Source organism: Melanaphis sacchari, unplaced genomic scaffold (genome assembly GCF_002803265.2).
Source record: "Melanaphis sacchari strain LSU unplaced genomic scaffold, SCAv2.0 Contig1439_pilon_pilon, whole genome shotgun sequence".
NCBI lineage: Eukaryota > Metazoa > Arthropoda > Insecta > Hemiptera > Aphididae > Melanaphis > Melanaphis sacchari.
In genome coordinates, this window is record NW_020270613.1 from 465,013 (window position 1) to 489,069 (window position 24,057).

General features: G+C 21.9%; 1 protein-coding gene across 3 annotated transcripts in view; it reads left to right on the plus strand.

Annotated features, from left to right (window-relative positions):
* The window catches only part of LOC112591802, a 61,886-nt gene that overhangs the window by 15,543 nt on the left and 22,286 nt on the right, over positions 1-24,057 (plus strand). For 2 of the 3 annotated variants that reach the window (XM_025335731.1, XM_025335730.1), the window contains exon 2: positions 19,368-19,505. In XM_025335731.1, coding sequence (XP_025191516.1) covers positions 19,422-19,505 — 84 coding nt within the window. In that variant the 5' untranslated portion in view covers positions 19,368-19,421. Of the gene's footprint in view, positions 1-7,748; positions 7,812-19,367; positions 19,506-24,057 lie in introns of those variants that run through there. The other variant, XM_025335732.1, reaches the window with a different exon arrangement.

Sequence of the window (24,057 nt, forward strand, 5' to 3'; positions counted from 1 at the left end):
AATATTTACATTATTTGTATAGTCATGATATAGACATTATATTTTCTTATTAATTGATTTTAATATATTAATTTATTAAAATTGTATTTTTATTCTGATTGAACTATTTATAAATGCGATTTATCTAAAATTTGCGTACTTCTACATGAAATAAATATTTTATTGGTTTCTCAAAGATATTCTATATTTTCTGACTATGAAAGAACTTTAAGAACTCAAAAAAATTTCACATATCCGTGTTTATCAATCAAAAATTATGTATAATGGTTTTATTTTAGAGTGATATTCTTTTAATTTTCTTAATAGTTCATATTATTTAAACGCATAAAACAACGTGTAATTATTTATTTTCATAATAAAATATAATTCTTTATTAAATAATTACAAAAAATACATCATAAAAGACGTTCATTTACTGTACAGCAAGACAAAATAAAATCATTCAATGTATACGTAACGAAGTATAAAAAAAATATAACTTTGTCAAGTTTATTTTTTTTTAAACGATATTATTACGAGTTATTTAGACTTTTCTAGCTAGTCATTCTTCAAACATCCTAGAAGTTTATAGAATTATATCCTCTTAGTACAATATTTTCTTGAATATTCCTCATTCATTTTGTACAATGATATAGTACTACTTGAAAAGTTGAAATCATGATTTAAAGTCAGTTGACAGTTCAGTATAATATGTCTTATTCTAACTTATCTTTTAAATGTCATATTCAAAGTTAATGTACACTAAACGTTAAATTTAAAATAGCATTTTATGTTGAACACAAATAAGTAACTACATTAAAATACAAAAGAAACAATCATAATTCAATATTATTATATACATTTTTAATGAAAATAATAAACATTTTTTTGTTTAAAACTTTAGCACAACTTCAGTAATACTTCAAGTTCTTATGGGAAATATAAACTCTTTCAGCAAAAACAATTTTTTACGATGTAAAAAAAACTCTATAGATCAATATTCAAGTATTTGTTTAGTAAACATTTTATTATAATTGAAATATCTTCAATATAATATAAATATATAATGAGAATAAAATTAATTTAATTTTTAGAAGTTAATTTTTGTCAATGCATAAAATGAATATTTGATATTATCGTATACATAACTATTCATATATGTTATAACTGTTTTTTAAAATTGTAAAATGAAGCTTTTTTCCCTAATAAATTACTAAAAATTACTTATTTATGGATTTTTTTGTTCTAAAATGTAATTAGATAGAAACTTTGTTACTGAAAAAAATAGATACACCCTAACATAAATGAGTTTCATATAAATTCTAAATAATATACTATATAATAATAAGGTGGTTTACTAAGCATGTTCCTCACATTTTAATAATTTAATACGGCATTTATTACATTTTGAAAAATAAGTATATAAGAATAAAACTATTTTCGTAAATAATTTTAGGAATGTTGTAATTACACTAATTTCCTTTTTTTCATAAAATAACAACTATCTACTTTTTTTGCTATAAAGTATAAATCTATTAAGCTGCTGATGGATTGTTTGAAAATTTTGATTGTTTATACTCGTATGTATTTAAATCGAAATTAAATTTAAAAACAAAATAATATCTCCTCAGATATTAAAATGTACTAAGAATAGTAGTCATGAATAATAATTTTGAATAAAATATATAATAGATATAATTTAAAATATTTAATCTAATACCTACTTATATTATACTCAAACAATTTTAGTAGACATTTTTATAACTATAAAATATTAATTAATCATTATAATTTTCAAAGTATATTAGCTCTTATAACCTCTAAATCTAAAATCTGTATGGAAATATGAATTAACGATTCAAAAACTACTCATTTGAATACTAATTTAATGTATTGAACTATTGAGTTATGAAAAAGTTAAAAAAAAATCATCTATTTTCAATTTATATTTTATAGTAACAAAAGGTGGTTTTAATTTGAAAACATATGTTTGTTTGATCATGAGATACTTCTAAATAACTTAAAAACATATAACTATTTTAATACATGCTCATTAGATTTTTATTTAGTGTAAAAATCTCACTTTAATGAGTTTATGAATATCATATCTAGAAAAAGATCACTATAACCTTTATAGTTAAGTTTACTAATTAGAATCAACGAAAAATATTTATTAAAACGCATACCTATTTAATTATAAAAATATTTAAAATGTGTTTAATCATGAGGGGAATCAAATAACTTTAACTTAAAATATTTATTAAATAAATAATAATAAAAAATTATTTATAATCTAATTTTTTATATGTACTCGTATATTATTGTGTATTTTTTGTCTCACCAAATTCAAAAATGTTGTAATGTTTACACAAAAAAAATTATAAAACAAGAGTGAAATTACATTTTCAGCGAGTCTTATTATTTATTTATATTTTTGTATGAATATTTTATTCATTTATACGTCCAGCAATGAGAGATTTATTTATAGATCATATTTCTGATTACTTTTCAAACCCTCGAAATTGTTTTTTTTCTTTGTACAAAAATAGTATTTTCATTACTCAAATTGTTTATTACCCCAAGGTACAAATTTTTAAAACAACCGCTATTTTTTTAATTGTTAATTTTCTTTGATTTTTAATCTGTTATGTGTATTTTTTAAAATTGAATATTATTATTAAAACGTTTAACGGCCTGTTGTTAATTTATTTTCAATACATCTGAGTGGAAAAAATATAGCACTTTGGCATCTAGTGGTCTGAATAATGTAAATATTTTAAAAGATAAAATATTGGAATTTGGAATTTTACTTAAAATAATAATTAAAAGATATATGATGTCTATATTGTTTTACTGGAGAGTATTTGCGAGATTTGCTCACAGCTCATATAAATCTACGTATAGCTTAGGATCAATACAAATTCATATTATCTATTATATGTATTTTAAATAAGAATTTTTTATCTTAGGTCTGATATCCTGTTTTTTAATATGTATATCTTTTGATTAGATGATTAGAAATTCTATACTGTTATAAAAACAATGAAAAAATACGCTAACATATTTTTTATTTAGATTCAATATTTTTGTGCTCAATATATTGTACATTAGTTGAATAATTTACAAACAACAACTCAATAAATTATACTCAGTGAAAATAATAAATAATGATAACTAAAAATATAAAATATTGCAGTTATTTAATAATAATTGTGAAATATAATAAAAATCAGACATTCTCAGCGAGTTTGCTACTGTTAAATGAACTATTTAACTATGAATTATGTGTATTAAGCAGACATGTTTTATCATATATAAACTAATATTATTTCTGTAGAGAAAAAAGAGATTTATTATAATATAAGCAAATTAAAAACAAGTTAAATATTCAAAATAACATATTTTTTCAAACTTATAAAGCTAGAGTTTACAAGTACAATAATGTTGTGTGTTTGCTATTTTTATTGATATAATGATAGTTTAACGCAACAGATCATTGAAAAAAGTAGTGAATACTTTATTAAAGTCTAATGAAAATTGTAAAAATGTGGTTTTTGCTTAAAAATAACTAATAGATGGATTAAAACAAAAATTAATCCAAATGTTTTCAAATGTTTTAAAATTGATAAAATTATAAAAAAAAAACTTTTTAAAATATGATAATTTTCGCTTTTAAACTCAATATATGTTTATATGAAAACAGTTATTGTTACATATACTATAACGTCGGTAACTGGTAATGTGATTCACCGCTTATTCAAAGTAGTGGTTATAGCACAATGTGCTACGAACCACAGAGCATGTTCACTTATTTTACTAAAATAGGTACGTTTAAACATCTACAATCTACATTAAAAGTTTTTGATTGTATTCTTATGTATAAGATAACATTGTATGACCTATTCAAATTTAGTGAATACCCATAAAATAATAATTCTATTTTAATTTGAAAAGTATAGTATACTTGCATACTATACAACTATATATTAAAGGGTTTTCATAATAAAACAACACATAATTGTTCATTGTTATTGCTCTGTTCAAAACGTTATAAATTAATAACACCTCAATTAAAATTAAATTTAAAAACTTTTACATGAAATTGAACTTTTAGTTCCTATTATTTTATACTACTTAAAATGTACTTATAAATTAAAGAAAATACTCCAAAAAGTATGTATATTTTTTAAATGTTACAGAAAAAAATGTATAATTATCATTAAAAAAGTTTAAAAAATATTATTTTGTAAAGACTACAAATTATGTAAGAAAAAATTACAAATAATTTTTAAAATAATAAGTGTTTACAATTAAAATATCACTTAATATACAAGTAATTTTAATTTAACAAGTTATAATAATAATTGTTTGTCATTCTTTTTATGTATTGTATCATGGCTTGCCAGAAATCTGTGACGATATTTTATTATTTTTAAAAATGTATGTAGCATATCTCACCGGATGTCAGTAAATATTGTAGTAGTTAATTATTATTCTTAATTTTGGAAAAAAAAATGAAATAATTTATTTCGTGTTGTTTAAGAAGAATTATAAATTTTGCAATTTTAAAATTAAAATTTATGAGAGTGTTAATTAGAACGATTATTTAATGAATTTTTAAATAATACAATTATATAAGTTTTAAAGTTTTGATGGATAGGTTATATGGTAATAGACAAGGAAAAACACAGTGATATACCCGTATATAGAAGTCTAATATATTAAAAAACAAAATATTACAAGATTTACTATACAAACAAAAATCTTGAACTTCAAATTAAACTTTCTCGCTATGATTGATTATGTATAGCCTATGTACAATTTAATGACTATAGTTCGCTATAGTGTAAGTTATTATCTGTTCTTTATCATTTGTGAAAAATATTATGAATAACATTACTAATTACTATAGAAAATAAACCTACGTAAGCGAAATGTATATATACAGTTATACTATTATTATATTATTCATTTAATTTCATGTTTGTTTGCTTGTTGTAAGTACATATTTGAAAAATAATTCCCTGAGCTGTTCAAAATCAACGAACTTGTATAGAAAACATGAAATTTCTATGCACCACTTTGTTTTCAATATAAAGCACGCTCGCGGCTCACCTAAAATAAAATAATACACTTTTACTTGTTATTTCTGCCAAAATATATTATTGATGTTTTTAATCTAGTACTGTTCATATAACAAAGTTAACTCGATTATAGTTTAACCCTCATTTATCACAAACTATATTCGTTTATTGAAAAATGTATAATTGCTTTATTGTTTAAAATACAAATAATGTTTAGGGTTTGTTCAGTGGTTTACTCTGTGGTTATTCACATTAATATGTACAGTGCTGTAAACTCAAATATTTTTTATGACGATAATATTATTATATGATATATGGTTACAGATATGTTTCATATTATAATATGTAGGTACAGATATATTTTGTTTATTTTTATGTGAATTTGAGAATAACTTATGTGTAAAGTTCAAATTATTGATTTTAATAAATTACGTTATTTTTTGTATGATAATACGTTTTTATTTAATAAGTAAAAATTTGATACTATACTTAAAGAATATAATATTTTAAAGTGAAAATATACCTTAAAATAAATTTATTTTATGTTATAGAACAAAAAGAATTATAAAACAAAATACAATTTAAAAACAATAAAGTAGGTAACTGTCAAGGGTCAAGGAAAACTATTATTATAAGTGTAAGTTACCAAACATCAAATGTATTTCTCTTTGAAATGAAACTTATATTTTACGACTTTTCTACTCTTATATACCTACTTAATGAAATTAAATTTTTGTTTTCATGATAAATTTCTAAATAGATAGTAATTAGTAATTGTATTTAATGAAATTTAAGTTACAGAAAATGTGTATAGTAAACATTATCTGAACGATTGAAAAAAAAAATACGGTATATAATAAGTCAAAGCTGATAAGTCAGTTAACTAAAAATCAATAATTTATCATTTTAATTCAAATTTGATAAACTAAAACTATATATACTTTTAAAGAAAATCGTCAAAAATAATCTTGCGTGTTTAAAACAATAAAATTGAATGACATAATATGTAATATATAATGTAAATCACAATACAATAATATTATTATAAAACAAAGAATCAATGAAAAGTAAAGCGTTGAGCTCAGACTCAGATCGATAAGCTTCAGACCGAGATTTTTAAATTGGTTGGGTCCTAAATGACCTTATCTCGGTAAATTAGTCTCGAGAAAAAGGTAGTAGGTAAATTTAGTCTCGGAAAAAATGTATAGTATATATAGGTATATAAATAAATAAAAAACATATTTAATTTTTAATTCAATTAAAATATATATTTTTTTATAGTATTATATTCTTGGTAAGAACTTAAATGATAAGGATTTAATGAACTCAAATCGGATTATCGTATTTACTATGCATTTTGTCATTTGTTCCTTTAACTGTTGTTCTTTATTGAGCGTAATTTTCTTTTTTTTGTTTTGTGCTTCGTAATTTTATACGCGTCTTTAAATGTACTTCTAATAATTCATCAAAAAAAATTAAAAATATTAGGATTAGGACTGTAAAATCTTCGGTTTAATCAAGAATGATATGATTCGGAACCATTTCTTGTACGCACGGTGACAAATTTAGACAAAATATTTGGGGGTAAATGTAGCATCGGGTGAGATATAAGTTGTTTATTTTCACAAAATGAACAATATAGTAGGTATCTTTATATAAGTAATAACCATCTAGCCACAAAAACCTCAATGAATGGACATGACGATATTATAAGTAGGAACGAAGCTTAATGGGCACTAGGTATATTGAAATACATAATTGGCGTAAAAGTGAAAAATTAATTTCATTTTCAACCGTGCACAGTTCAAACAGAGGGAATTCGTTCAACCTTTAAACTGTAATTTAAATAAAAATAACGTATATGCTTTTTTATGGGGGAAAATCAAAAAAATTAGTAAGAGAAATCACAACTCGTCAATACATTAATTATTTCCGGTTTCATTGGTTTGATTTATGAGTTAAAAATGAAGTATAACCAATAATTGTTGATACGATTAAATTACATGTTAAGCATGATATTATATATTGTCCAACCAATTGTAAATTCAAAGTGCTTAAATTTACATATTATTTTCCGTCAAAATGCCAGACGTACATAAAAAATAAAAAATTATAAAAAAAATTCGTACTGTCTGAAATATGAAATAGGTACAGTGTAAATGTACAAACTAATAGTACAAGATTTATTATCACAACAGATATTATCAGACAACAATAGACAAGTATAGAATAAAACATTTATCGTAATATAATATTTTTATAAAAACAACAATGGAATTGAGAACTTTGGGAACACATATCTATGAATAATAGTGAGATGATGCGTATGTATGTGTGTATAAGGGAGTAGTTAATATAACATATTACATATAGTAAGTGATGTAATATAATAAATAATAATGAAGCAGATTAGGAGAAAAAATAATTTTTTTTATTCATGATTATATCGACAACTATAATAATGATCTAACTAATACGTATAAAAGATGTATTTCGATTGAATCTATAATAATGAAGAAACCCGTAAAATAGCGTTCTATCTTATTAAAATTTCAAAACTATAATCATGACAATTATCAATTAGTTCTAATTAGATCTAAAATAATTATAGTTATTGATTTATTCGACAGTATTTTAATATTTTCATTTTAGACCCTGATGTTTGGTATCAGAATACTTGAATACGCGCATAGAATTATTATGCGATTATTCGAACAGCGACTTTTATAAAAACGTTCAACTTCGAATGTGAGTATTTCTATTGTCCTGCGTTTTATATTTGCCGAATTTGATCTAAAAAATGCCATTAGCTTTTCAATTGGCAGTACTCTCCACAGACTACGATTGGAATTATATTGTCTGAGAATTATCTTGGGCCTCGTAAAACCTAACGCCAATATACTTATACATCTCATCCAAGTGGCAGATTATTATTGTTGTATTGAGTTCATAGAATTGTATTATTTAATGTAGGCCAAATAAAAGTATGAGAACATGAATAAATTAATTCAATTTATTTGGAGAAAATTCGAACGCAATATTGTTATTTATTTATTTTAAAATATATGCGTTTTATTAAATTCTGAAGAAAATATAGAAACTACAAAAGTAAACAACGTTCTTTTTCCTAGAAATAAACTTTTGGAAGAAATATATGTGTGACAGATATTTTATAAATAGATGTATTTTAATAACTTTACATACAAGACCCTAATTTATTGATAATAAAAAGTTAACAGCGGGTTAAATTGTAAACCAGTAAATCGAATTTATGAAATTATAAAAATAGTTTTAATACGAGAACGAATAATTAAATATATATATATCAATAAACATATCAGTAAAAATAAATCAAATTCGCTATTTTATTTTTAAAATTGAGTAAGCTATATTCATTTTTACTGACTTAGAAATATGCAATTTTTTTTTCAGATTAGATTTCGTAAAAAAGTGCAAGTACAATATAACTTCTCGTTGATATATTATAGAATAACAGACTTGGTCATTTTTCCTAAAATCTTTAAATTTCCGAATTAAAAAATAATAAAAATTAAAAATATAAGTATATGATATGAAATATTCAAGAAAACAATATATAAGATATAAGAATTTATTTATTTGATACGATATCATATGTTTATTTTATACATAAACATTTTTCAAAGATAAGAAATTCTTCGATTTCATCTATAGTGTATACTTGATCTATCTGTGACATGATACAATTATAAACCTAAACCTACTTAAATTCCACAAATAAATATTTTGATTCAGATGATTAAGAATATAAATTTACAGTAAGTACTTCTTAAAATAATAAGAAAAAACAGGAATATTTCTATTATACTTTTTTTTGACGAAATACATTTTTAAATTTTGATGTGATTCAAAAAAAACGATTTTGGAATTTATTAAGCTTGTAATCGATAAAATATGTTATTTTTTTAATCAAAAATTCTTGAAATCGTAGTAAATGTTTCCTATCAGTTTTTTTCAAATAATTTTAAATTATTGGGAACACATAACCATATTTTAAGCGTTTAAAATTCAAATTTTGTAAAATTTATTTAAAACTTCAGGCTTAAAATTGAATACAAATTCATTATGAGTTTTTCTTAAATCAATTTAATTTATAGTGGGAATTTATTTTTATATGCATTAACCTAACCTAGCCTTAGTTTAAAATTTAGAAAGAATTGATATTCGATTTTGAAAAATAATTGTTATGTTGTAATTCAAAAAATTTTAACCGTAAGAAATTGATACTTTTCTCCATTAAATTTACAACAGTATACACAATGCAATTTTAAAAAGATTAATATTAATTTTAAGATATTTATGTCACACACATTTTCATACCATGGTACCTATGGTGCTAATTTTTAAGTAAAACACTCAATTATAAGTTATCATGACAATAAAATTAAATAATTAAATATCAAATTTTTTTATAATATGTGCAACGTTTTTGATAAAAATTAGTTTAAAATACTTATGGTTTAATTTACTATGATAGTAGGTGCTATAAATAATTTATAAAATAATGGCTGACACTAAAGTCTCTGCTTTAAATCGTTTTTATTTTTTGTATACAATGATTCATCATTAAATTCAAACTTGACAGATGAATTATAGTGACCTCCTCATTGGTGAGTTACATTTGAAATCTTTTTTATTTCGATATTATATATTAAGATTATATTCAAAAAAATAATAAATGGTACGCTATGGAAAAAATTATTATACGAATCGCTACTATAATCATATAATATTACAGTATTTGAATATATTGAATTATAAAAAAAGTTTGATTTTTAAAATAAAAAGGGTCAAAGCGTTTTTCATGATTATCGATCCTTCATCTATGAACTTTTGTTTGAGAAATCGACACGAGGCGCATCGTTAAAACTGGATACCAATAAAATGCCGACAGCGCATTGTAGGTTAATCCTTTATAGTTTTAAGACATGTATATCCATTAAAGGAAGGGAAAAGATTGCAAAAAGCATCACGTGAATCTTCCCCCGTCGCCGTTATCTGTCATTAAATGTATTGCCGCAGTCACTTCTATTTGTTAGAACAACAATTTTTGCTTAGTTTAATGCATTCTCCGGCATTCATTTAATCCAGCACATAGTTCCTCCTTACATTTAAAAACGACAACAACTATATTATTCACAGCAAATGGCCCAAAACCCTCTGTCGGGGATCAAAATTCAATTAGACATATTAAATTGAAATGACTTCGCTACAGTTTTAATGTTTTAGTCTTAATTTATATCATAATTATCGCTACGATATTTTCGAAGATTTGCGTATGCTTTAGCATTAAAATAAAATAATTATTTTAATATCTTAATATATTATTCATACGTTGATAATACTGTATATAATCTATACCTTAATAAACACGATCAGTAGCATGTATGTAATAAACATACAAAATAATAATAACATAAATATAACCTAAAAAAAAAAAATCAATGAATTGTACGCAGTTGGTGAATGTTGTTATTTATTGCTATTTCGGAATCATAAAAAAACTTACTTGCCATAACAAATAATTGTAACAAACTACTATACAATTGCGTGAAAATCAATTCTTTAATATAAAATAATAATTGAATTTCGGCCAATGCTTTAACTATTTGGTAGCTTGTAGTTTTCTGTTCGTATCGTTAATTTAAATTGATTGTACATTAATTTTGTGTGAACAATTATAAGATACGTCAGTATTAATAAAAATTATATATATTATTTATTTAATGGATAAGATATATTTTGATATTTTATGATGTTGTTTTGGGTATTTGATTTTATAATATCGAATTTTTAAACATAGATTGAAGTATTACATAACTAGGCACTGGTATAAATTTAAAATGTTGGCTAAATATCTCAGCAATTTTTAAAACAATTACCCTTTAATATTTTCATTATTTATGATGCTAAATTTAGGTTAGTAAAAATATTATTAGAAAAGTACTTTTATTTTTATGGACTTAATGCGTGTAGTTCTGATCTTATGAACCGCCCGAACAACTTGTATGATACTGCTTAGTTGAATTATATACTTATTCAAATATCATGCCTACCACGCGAGATCAAATCACATGATTACGCAATTAAATTTAAATCAATTTATAGATAAAATAATTTATCGTTGAAATATAAGAGTACAAAACAGTATTATTAATTAATTTGTATTCATAGTTTATAAAACTAATAATTATCAATTTCCGAATGAGTACTTTCAGTGGTGTTACATGTCTGATGTACCGTCAATGTATTCGTTTGTATTATAAATATTATTTTATCTTTTTTAATTGTATAAATAGAATGTGTTTAACACATATTATAAAAAATAGTCTTTTATTGAAACTTAATAAACATAGAGAATTGATGATCTAGTTATTCTCATTTATCTGTTAATTATACATTGGTACACTTCAATAATTACATTAAATTATTATCAAATTTTGAAATAAAATATTTATTTTAAATTTGTAAGATTTTGCGATACAGTATTAATAAGAATTTTCAAATTTAAATTGATAATTATATTTTCAGTCAGTATATGCATTTAAGGGAAAAAAATACCGAGAAATATATAACAATAATTTAACAGTAAATACAATTCTGAAAATATTTTTTGATCTTTTATATTCACAAAGTTTTTAGACTATCACAGACAAATTTATTATAGAGAAATTGGGTGATTATTTTTAAATTTAGCAAACCAGAATAGCTTAGCATGCGTATTTTAAACAAATGTCTACCATTTTTATTTTATTTTCCGTTTTCTTTCTTCATTGTAACTTGTAAGTTATAACCTACCCCTTTTTAAAAATATTTGTTAAGTTAAAAGTCTCTTGTTTTAAATTCTAAGTCAAAATAAGAATGTATTTTTATTTGAATTAAAGAGATTCTTGTCGTTATTTTATTTTATTATGTTCTATTTTTAAATTTATATATTTTTATTTTGATATCATGAAATATAATGTATTCTTTATTACAGTATTACAGCAAAGATTTTTAAATTTTGATGTTATGTAGTACGTTTTTAAAATATGTATAAAGTGTTTGTGTAAAGTTTTGAGTCTACAATAAGGTATATTTAGTAGTCAAACTTAGTAAAAACATATATATATATATATACAAGACCCGAATAAGAGGAGTTTTAGGGGTTCATCCCCCCCTCCGAAATATTTTATAGTTAATAAATTTAATTTATGTAAGTAACTTAATTATAATTATTTGGGTACCAAATAATATGATTACTATGTTTCGATTATATTATTAACATTTTTTGTTTTGTTTAAAATAAATGTTGTTGTTTTTTGAAAATATTATTTGATTTACTCCCCTTCCCCCCCACGAAATTTTGTTCCAGCTACGGCCTTGTATATATATACTTAAAAATGCATTAAACTTCTTGATCTGAACATATAGACGTTTTATATAATATTCCCATTTATACACCTTTTGTATGATTAATAATAATTAGGGATGGATTGATGATGTAAATGACAGAGTTAACATCCTTTTCTATTCATCTAAGCAAAAACGATTTGACAGTAGGCCAAATAGTAACCTCTGACGTAGCCACATGATTTTTTAAGAATTTCTTCTTGGTAATTTTGTTGACATTTAGTCATTACTTATAATTTTTCTAAGTTTGAATATCCTGCGTTTAATAAACAAATATGCAAATTGTGACGTGAAGATATGTTTAGTTTATAAGTTCATTTATTCATCTTTATAATAAATAACAGCACTATCTCGTTATAATAAAATGAGATAATAATAATAATAATATTAAAAAAAATGATCAAGTAAAAATCAACATTCATATGTAACATAGTATATTCTAAATAATTTCTTGTTTTTGTTTTTTGATTTATCTAAGTATAATTGTTTTCATAAAATAAATAGTTTAAATAATTTTCGAAACCATTACCATCATAACCATAAATATACATCAATAAAATATTGAGATTATTTTTTTTCTATAATATACTTATCAATATGCATAACTATAAATATATTATATTATGACATAGCACTGATATATTAGCATTAGTTTCTATAAAAATATTCGTGATATTTGCTTTGTCATGATTTACAATGAAACCTACTCAGACAGTTCATATTTTAATTAATAGATATTGAATATTTAATTAATTAATATATTTATTTATTAGTCAAGCGTAAAAATATATTTTTAGTAATTGAAGATTAGTTATATTTAAAATAAATTGAAGTCTCATTAAACCCTTGTTCCACTTGGCCTTATTCTGGAATATTGTGGTCGAGTAGTGAAGTATTGATCGAAAATTACTTTGGTAATTTAATTTCGAAAAACGTTTAGCTAAGTAGCTTGGGGTTGATATAAAAACGAAATTCTAAAGTCGTAGATTTTATTAAATTACCTATAATTATATAAAGGTAATGACATTTTTAAGTATTTTTTCGATATTATTTATTTTATCATCGGGACAGTTAATTCTAAAGTATACATTATGTATAAACCATACAATTTATTGTGAACTATAAAATTAAATATTTCAATTTTTAACTCAATAAAGAAACATTTTTAGAATTAAGTACTTACGTTAATATAATTTATAATATTATGTATTATTTTATATAATATTGTACTATGAATAGGCGTATAATTTGTATATTTATAAATATATACAGGAATATGAAATTGGAAATATTTGAACATTGACTACGCAAATTTAACTTGATCGAAAAATCAAATATTGTATAGGAAAAAAATACCGATTTCTATTTTTTTGTTGATTTTTTTTATCGTAAAGTCGATGCTTTTAAATTTTTTAAAGGAAACATGTCCCATATTAAACTTTATCTCATTTTTCATTGTTAGAAAAATGAAGTAAAATATTTTATGTACCTTCCCAAATTTGTATATAATTTTTTTTTTTTTTTTGAACAAAACGTACTCGCTTTATTACTATGCTTTTTTGATTTTGATTTACAACGATAAGTTTATTTATTTTTTAGTTAAACTAAGTTAGTTATTTTTGTCAGTTATCATTTTTTCTATGGAAAAAGAAGTACACTAAAAGTTTCATGTAGACTTGTAGAGAAGGACTATTAACAATCACGACAAAAAAAGTGAAATTTATGGCATATTAGTTTCTAACAAAATCAATTTGGGTTATTTTGTTATAATTCAGAAAAGATGATCAATCTTAAAACTTAAAATTTTCATAAATACAAATATTTATTCAAATATCGTTTTCAATACATAAATCTGATAGAAATTACCAACAATGATTTTAAATATTCAAGTTCTGTTAATATATTAATGATTTTTCCAAGTTTTTATAAGTACATAAATATACATAGAATCATTAAACTTGCTAATTTTTCAATTATTTTAACTCTGATAACATTTTTTTCATTATATATATATTCATTTAAAATTGAATTATAGAGATCTTTTAACTATGTTACTTTTTGATTTTTTTTAATAATATTTTTATTTTTCTGTACTATAATCGTCAGTTATAAGATTATTTATAATTAAATAATTTAACCATTAATATAATCCATGTATTCACAATATTATAATACTCAATAAATTTGAAAATATTCTCTCTTAAGTTAAAATAATTATTCTACGCTATATATATATATATGTTTCTACCGGTTCTATTCTATGCTGAGAACAAATTAAGAAGTGGTCTCTGTATTATTTTAGAACGTATAAATATTCTATATTTTAAAAGTTTCGTACATTTAAAAAGGTTGGTTAATTTAAGAGTAGATCATTTTGAAATGTATTATAATAAATATGATATGAGTAACATTATCTTCAGTATTCAGATTTCATCCAGCGAGTTAAATATTTAAGAATATAGTTTTCTATAATATAGATGATAAACAAAACTTTGTTTTGTCGGTAGGTTTTTCTTTTACCTAAAAAACTATCATGAAAATTGAATCATAACTTTTTTAAATTATAATTTAAAAGGCATGTACTATACATAATTTATTATCGCAATCGATAACATATGTATAATATTTATAAAGGTCTGAATATATCTTAATATATGTGTGTTCTCATACTGACATACGTAATTAAAATAAAATCAAAAATACAAAAACTCACTAAAATTAAAATATTTATGTTATTAAACCATCTTATTTTATAGTATTATACATATTTAATACAAAATTAGCAATAATTATAAATATTAATTTTAATTTGTATTTTTTAATTGATATTTATACATATGATTTAATTCAAATATAATAGTATTTCGAAGGTATAATGGTTTATGGGTGAATGAATCAAGAAAAATGTTCACAATGTATTGATTCTGCAGTCTCTGTATCTTGCCTATATTATTTTTTATTTATATTTTTTTATTACGACAACCATTTCGTTAATATATGATTTCTTAAAGCTCTTTGGCCTTATCCTAAACAAATTTTTAAACTTAAAAATGGTGATATGAATTTATTTTACGCTTGATGCTTTCACAAGCGTACTTAATTTTTCTGGATGATAGTAAAGCTTATTACTTTATAATAATAAGAATAAATTGTGATTTATTATTTTATGGATATTGATAAAACTTGTAATGATTTTTGTTTTATTTTAAAGGCAATATTTGCTTTGACATAATGGTTGTATTAATAACATCATGCCGGATGTTAAAAAAGGAAATCATTCGTCTTTCTTTATATTTTAGTGCTCCGGAAATACAATACAATAATTTTCGTAGTGCTTTGTCTTAGTAATTCTGTTTTGTAACCAAAAAAAAAATAAAAAATTGTGAAGTACGTTTGAAAATTTAATGTTATACATGTCAAAAAACAAATATTGTTTTATAATTATTACATATAATTATTTGTTATGTATTTCTTACATGAATACATTATTTTCTATACTAAATAAAAGTTATCTTCAATATGTTTAAATTAAATTTCTATGCACCTAAAGTCTTTAAATCGACAAAACATATAAACTAACATTATTTTATTTTTTCAAAGTTTTTATTGAGATAAGAATATAATTAAATAACTGGTAAGTTAAGAAATACAGATTTATTTAATTTTGTTTATAAACAAATTTATTTATTTTGTGTTTCTTATCATATATATTTTTTCAGACACATGTTGATATTAACCATACTTCGAAAATGTTATCATCTGAATAATAATTAATTTTGTTTTATCCAAAAATATATATACAATGTTTTATTTTTTACATATATAATATTAAATTTTGTTTAAATTTCTAAAATTAGTGAGGAATTTATTGGTAAATCAATGATATATTTTTATTTTTTATGATTTGGTTTATATGATCATGTTTTTTTGGTAGCAAGACTGCTCCATAATTTTTATGTGACCACATAACAATTTATAGGATATCAAATAAAATCGTGCTCTATGTATTGAGGTCATTTTTAGAAGTTTTCATAAAAATTGTTAAAAACATCATATAAACTTAAGAATTTATGTTACATAGATTTTAATGGACTATTATCAATCTTATTACAAATTTGTTCTAATTTAAAAATAATTAACCTAGAAAATATTGATATTTTCATCCAATAATTTATAACACTGATACAGTAAAAATACTTAACGAATTTTGAACATTTTTATACTTTACTTAAAAGTTTATAAGTTTTTTTATATTAACGAATTTTAATTAAAATAAAATTGAATCACTCGCTTATTTACACAATAGTGTCCAATACTAGATGTATTATAACTTATAAGTATAACTAATCCTAGTTTTATCTCTAATATCCATTACATAACCCTCGTATATTATATTTTTAATATAAATACCCACTTAAAAAGTGGTATATTCATTTTTAAGTACTAGTTAAATATTTCTATTTTTATTTTTATTTTTAAATTGTATAAAAAATATAAACTAATATTACCAGCTATAATATAGGTACAGATTTTTTTTTTTATTTAAAATTTATACACAACCTGTGCATACACACTTATAAAATTAAAAAGGAAATCGCCTCTCAATAAGTGAAGTTAAAATTCTAAATTTGATTTTAATGTCAGAAGTGCTAATTTAGTATAATTTAGTACGCAGGTATGCGATTCTCTTAGACCTTATAATACATGAAAAAGTTATAACAATTAAAACATTTTTCTTTGGGTACATAAAAAAATTTGATTTAAATAATCATAGAAATTATAATTATATAATAATTGGTAATGACAATTATGTTATCAAAATACATGATGATTTATGTAATACGGCGTGTTGAATAGGCAATTTAGATAACATCTTGTAACCAGTATTATCTTAGTATTACTCAGTGTTTTTTTTAATCTGTCACTCCACTTATCGTTAATGAAAATCCAAAATAGGTGTCGTACAAATAATATTTATTTGTTTTATAAAATATAATATTAACTAACTATTAAATATATTTTTTTAAGTGTAATCGGGCATGTTTATTACAATGTATTTACACACATATATATAGAATTGTATTACAGTTAAGCATGCTCAATGTCCTTTAGAATTATGAGGCATGATTGTATACTATATATTATGATTGAGTAATCCACTTATTGAATCAACGTTATTAATTTTTTTTTCTATAAACGTTTGTTTTCATCAGGTCATAATAAATATTCGTACGATAAAAGTAATAATAATAATGATTTTGTTAAATAAAAACATAATAAATATTATGTTTTTAAACTCGATTTACTTTTATAGTTAATCTTTAATATTTTCAACTTCGCTGCTAATTAAATATTTAAATTAAATTAATAATAAAAAAAAAAAAAAATACAAAATAATTTTATTCTTACGCGATTGAAGATTGATTGAATATCTATTTTATTTCCTTTCAAAATTAATGAAACTGTTTTTGTTATTTTTATCACAATAATCCAATGACCCAAAATTATAGAAAATCAAAATAATCGTGTTAAAATACAAATTAAAATCAAACACGAGTAATTATTAAAATATTTTCATATAATTATGTTGAAATTACAATTAAAATTGGGGTATAAGACTAATAAATAGAACTTTGTATTTTAAAAATCCAAAACTTTAAAACTGATATTTAATTTTATTATTATCACAAGTAAAAAAAATAAAATTTGTGTTCAAGATACGAGAAATAATTATTTTATTATATTTGTTTTGTGTTATATAAATGGTATTAGGTACCAAATAATTAAAATTATTAAATAGAACTTCTTTTAATATACCTTTAATACTAGTATACAGTATTAATATACATTTTTATTGTAACTGAATAAATAATTATTATAATAATTAATCATTCTATAATATATTAGATATTTCATATTATAAGTAAAGTTACATTGACAGATTACATTGTTTCGAAATGCATGCACCATGCACTATTTAACATTAAGGGTTTTATTTTTAACTATAAAAATTTATATTTCTTAACTATTTTTGGTTTTATTATTTCCTATGTTTGAATAAAATAAACCACAAAAGATTAAAAATAAATTACTGAAAACGCATCCATTTACGAGAAGTAATAGTTACACGACAAACCATTATGAGATATTCATTAGATTTATGGTATTGCAATTTTTGACAGATATAAACTATACAATGTTTTTTAGAAACCACCCCTTTCAAAAAGGCAACACATAAATTTCTAAGTCCTGCAACAATAAAAATTGTCATGTGCATCTCATTTCCAATGAAAAAATTGTAGAGAAATTTGTTCATTGTATCAACCTAATATTTGCGTTATTGAGATATTATATAAATTTGTTTTTATATAGATAGGTACAATTAAATTATTTATGTGATTTAATTTTTTTTTATTCAGTAACACTACAGAATAAAGTATATTAATAGTTAAAATACCACTTTTGGCAATAAATAGTAGTAAAAAAAAAAGACATTGGTAAAAATTTACATTTTGTTTGTTTATTTTTTATTCGATAGATAGTATATAGGTATTACAATTTATAATTATTGCACTTATCATCTAATATATATTCACGTATAGGCTTCTAATAGACTACATACCCAAATACATATCGATACATTTAAGTGTATAAATCTCATTTTGTAGTACAACCCGTATCCATATACGTTACTATAACCCGTCTTAACTTATAACGACATATAATAACATAAATAATATCATACATAATATTGTTATTATGTTTCACAAGAGAAACGTTAATAATGTTTCCATTTGTTATTTTTCGCTTGTAAATGTATTTAAAGGCTTATATACATGAATATAAATTATATATTTGAATGTATGATTACAGACGATCCGACTAAACCATAGAAAAGAACAAGTAATCATACTCAACGAAGATAATATGTTATTAGACGATAAAATGATTTACACATCACCACCGAAAATATATCCATTTGCTATGGTCCTTAGGCTTCGTGTACTTCAGGTAATATACAAAAATCTTGAAAAACTAATATAATTAAACAAACGTAATTATGACTGTATGGCTTTAACTTTAATGAGTGATTATTTAATGCAAAACATTCATAAATGTTAATTTTTTTGAAAATATTTTATTTTACAATATTTTAAGTCAATAAAAACGAAATTTATATTTTTAGTTTTTACTGTTTTTACTGTTGAAACTTAACTTCCGTGATTTGATTTTTATAGAACATAATATTTCAAATATTATTCTGCTAAAGAATATGAAATTAAAATATAATTTGTCATTTAAAACAGTAAAACACTCTAATAATGATAACGATTATAACAGTAACAAATATAATTGTTATCCAAGAAATATTGTATTGTAATGAGTAATAACATAAAATTATCTTAAATAAATATTTTCAAAAACTGAAATAATGTTTTACGATAAATGAATCACCCTGTTTTATAAATATAAAATCATGGTTCTGTTTGATAAACATAAAACAATTTAAACAAATCTAAAGTGACGTATGAATTTATAATTTTTATAAGATAATTTAATTATTTAAGTAAATTGCTTATATATTATGTATTTGATACTTGATTTTTTTGAAAGATATTTCATAATTTATAAGTTATTTATAAGTGCTACATTACTATCTATCAAAATCAAATAATAGTTTAACATGACTTAATCTAACACAAATTAATTTCATAACATGGAATACATATTTTATTAATTTAATTTAATTTTAGGTGAAATCCAAAATTTAAATATTACTTAAATAGTAAATATACAAATATTGGTGAGAAAATTAAATTAAAATCATGAAATATTTTTTCCTGGTGATCGTCAAAGATTATCTAAGGTGTCAAGTATGAAATGACAAATGACGGGATCGTCGTATTAAGGATGTATTAGTTAAAGCCGCGAACTATCCTTAATAGCGTTACGCAATGTTTACTTGCTCATTATCGGAGGCATTCAAAACCAAACTTGTACTTAACAATACGCTTTAAGTGGGGTAAACGCTTACACCATTGTGGCAGTTTATTTATTGTTTTAGTGCAACGAAACGCTGTTCGAAATTTAATTTTGGCTATGACAAGACATTCAAAAAACAGTTTATCTTCTGAACGAAACTGTAGACACGTTTTATGTTGAAAGATATTGTTTAATATCTACCTCAAATTGTATTATATTTTTGTAGATCTTAAAGCCTAGGCTTCGTGAAATCATTGATTAATGTACCATAAATAATGTTATTGTAATATCACAATATAGAAAGTAAAATACATAATTTTATAACATTATACAAATTTCTTACGGTTCCTTTAGCACAAGAGCGTAGACTTTTAAAATTAATTCTAAAAGTTCTAAGAAGCTTTTCATTATTCACTGTTTACAATTTTTACGTTTGATTAATATACTAAAATTTACCTGGCACATATTATTAGTATAAGCACTTAGTATTTTGTACAGGGTTTAAAATGAGAGATGCGATTACACGCTTACTGAAACATGAAAATAATTAATGTGCATACAGGTACACGTAGTAAGTAATTGACCACATGAAAAGTTTTTACATATTATAATGTAAAATAATATAATCTCAAGGGTTATTAGTAGTTACAACGTTCTATACGACGTATATTTAATTTTATCTATTTTAAAATAATATGACACCTCGCTATTTTAGTAACAAACAATATTTTCTGTGTGTGGTGGTTTTTTTTTTTTTTTTTTGCTGTAGAGAATTTATGAGATATTAACTTATTTTCATATTATTCAGCAATGTCATTGATACATCAACGATGATCTTGTAAAAAGATTTATCTTTCATAATACCACATACCTTTAAAAAATTTATATATTCTTAAATTGACATAAAAATATAAAAGTGTCAAATTTGACCTCTTTTTTGTAAAAATACGTTTTAAGTTGCTGTTTTTTTTTCATATTCTATAAAATTCACCGTATGCAATTTATAAATAGTCCATATATATAATATGGTCTTTGATACGAAAAGAATTATATCTATAGAGCTCTATTGTGTAATTAACTAAATTAAAAATTATCTATTCAAATTTAATAAAAAAGTTTTAGAATTTCTATGGCTGACAGATTTTTATTTCATTATTTTAAATTTAAATTTAAAAGTTAATAAATAGAAAATAGTAATTTTTATACCCTATACATTATATTCCTACTTTTGAATACGAAATCTTAAAAACAATAGATATGTATATAATTTAAATATTCAGCAAAATGTTACGATAATATTTTTATCTTTTCAATTAACCCGATAAAATCACACATACAATGTTATTTTAAAAACTAAAAGTGTATTCAGAAATAATTATAATAATAGTAGGTTTTAATAAGATATTAATATAATAAATATGAAATAGTATCCATTTGAAATTCTAAAATTATGGAAATATTCTAAAATAAAACCTTAATTTGCCATTAAATATAAACTGTTAACAAACTTGTAATAGCATGCTCAATATGCTGAAACATTTTAATTTTAATAAATAAAAAAAAAAAAAAAAAAAAAAAAAAAAACTTTAAAAAAATATTAATATCGCACTACAATTCAATTTTAACGCAATTGATTTTTTTTTTAATTAAAAAAAAACTATCCATAGATTCTTGAAATATTCCCAAAATGTTTAAATTATAATTTTTAATACATCATACAATTTTTAAATTTTTAAAGACTCATTTTAAGTTATTTATAAGCATGCCATATTTTTAATTTTTTTTTGTAAATGTCAATAAAAAATTATTGATTGGGTCAAGATTTTTAAACATTTAATACAATATCTCATGTAAGTTGTATTTACATAATATGTATACAAATTATAAAAGTACATAAGCACAATTATTTTTATATGCATTTGAAAAAAGAATTTTCATGAAATTCGTAAAAATCTCAATAAAATTTTAACTATTTTGTAGTTAAAAATTCATAAAAAAATTATTTTTATGTCTAAATTGTGAAAATTGAATACAATACTACACATATATAGTTAATAACAATTCCATAACCATAAAATATAAAAAAAAATGAATAAATATTTTGTTTTGATTTAAAAATATCATCCGTGGGAACTTAAAACTATTACGTTTATTATATTAAAATGAATTTTATGTACGCAATAATATTAATAATCTATTTTTGAATATTATCTATTTATACTATGAATTTATTTTTACTATTTTACGGTATTCATAAAAAGATGTAATAGCATTTTGAGTTATATAAGTTGGTATAATATGGTATAAATTAATATTTTTTATAAAGATTAAATACTAATAATAAAATTAATTAAATAGTTTTGGAAAAAATTATTTCAACCTACCGTATTATTAAAAGTAAAATAAATAACTTGAATAGCTATGTCAAAAATATATCATGAAATATATTTAGTGATTAAGATTGACAGACCATTTCCGTTCAGAATAGTTGTTCGTCTATCATTTAATTAAAATTTAATTTATCGATAACAGTAACCCACTGGACACCTAATAACTACCTTTTTTTAATTTGATCATAAGTTTTACATAATTATCTCACGAATCTAATTAAATGTTTTAAATTCTAACCGAGTATGTAATTAAATTTGAATGTCTGTGTATACTTAAATTAGTTAAATTGATAAAAATACACGACAATAATAATTATTTTTACTCTATTATTTGCACAAGAATACATTTAAATTAATCTGTGTATTATACATGTATTAGTACTATTGATTTCTGATCTGTATAAACATAAACTTAGACAAAATAGTTACAAGTACATTATATAAATACATTATACCTTAAAGAAATATAGTTGAATTATTTTTTAATTAAATTCCATTTGTGATAAGTAGTAGTTAGAATTTGATTTTGTGTTAATATTGTAGCACTTTAAACTTAAAAGTAATCTTTATTTGTTTTGTGAGAAAAAATTCTCGATTCTAAAAAAAATTCACTTTTCAAGTTAAATTAAAAAATTACATGAAAATTCTGACTGAATGTCATAAAATTTAATTTTTTTTTTTTTTTAAATAATTCAAAAATTATCAAAAAAATTTTTTATGCGTTTAAGAATTTAATATTTTTAAGATAACCATTTTTTAAAACAGTTCAAAAAAAAAATATATATTAAAATTGAATAAAAATTGACCAAGTTAGAGCAAGTTATGTTTTTGAAGAATTATAATAATAGTTATGTTACCTAGCAAAACATGAATTGCACGATTTAATCAATCACGATTAGAACTCTGACTTTTATGGCAATCTGTAATTATTTAATTATTTGTGGAGCTTTCAGTAAAGATTAAAATTAAAATTCAGTTTATATTTTTAACTAATAGAAAAAAAAAATTATTACATAAAAACGAAAATAATTCATTACATTTTTTTTTTTATTAATGTTCGAAGTGACCCCCATTATTTGCAACACAGAGTTGAAGTTTTTGGACCCAAGCGTTTTTAACATTTTCTAATGTCTCAGGTAAGATATTTTGAATATTTTGTTCAATTTTATGACGGAGATCAGGCAATGAAC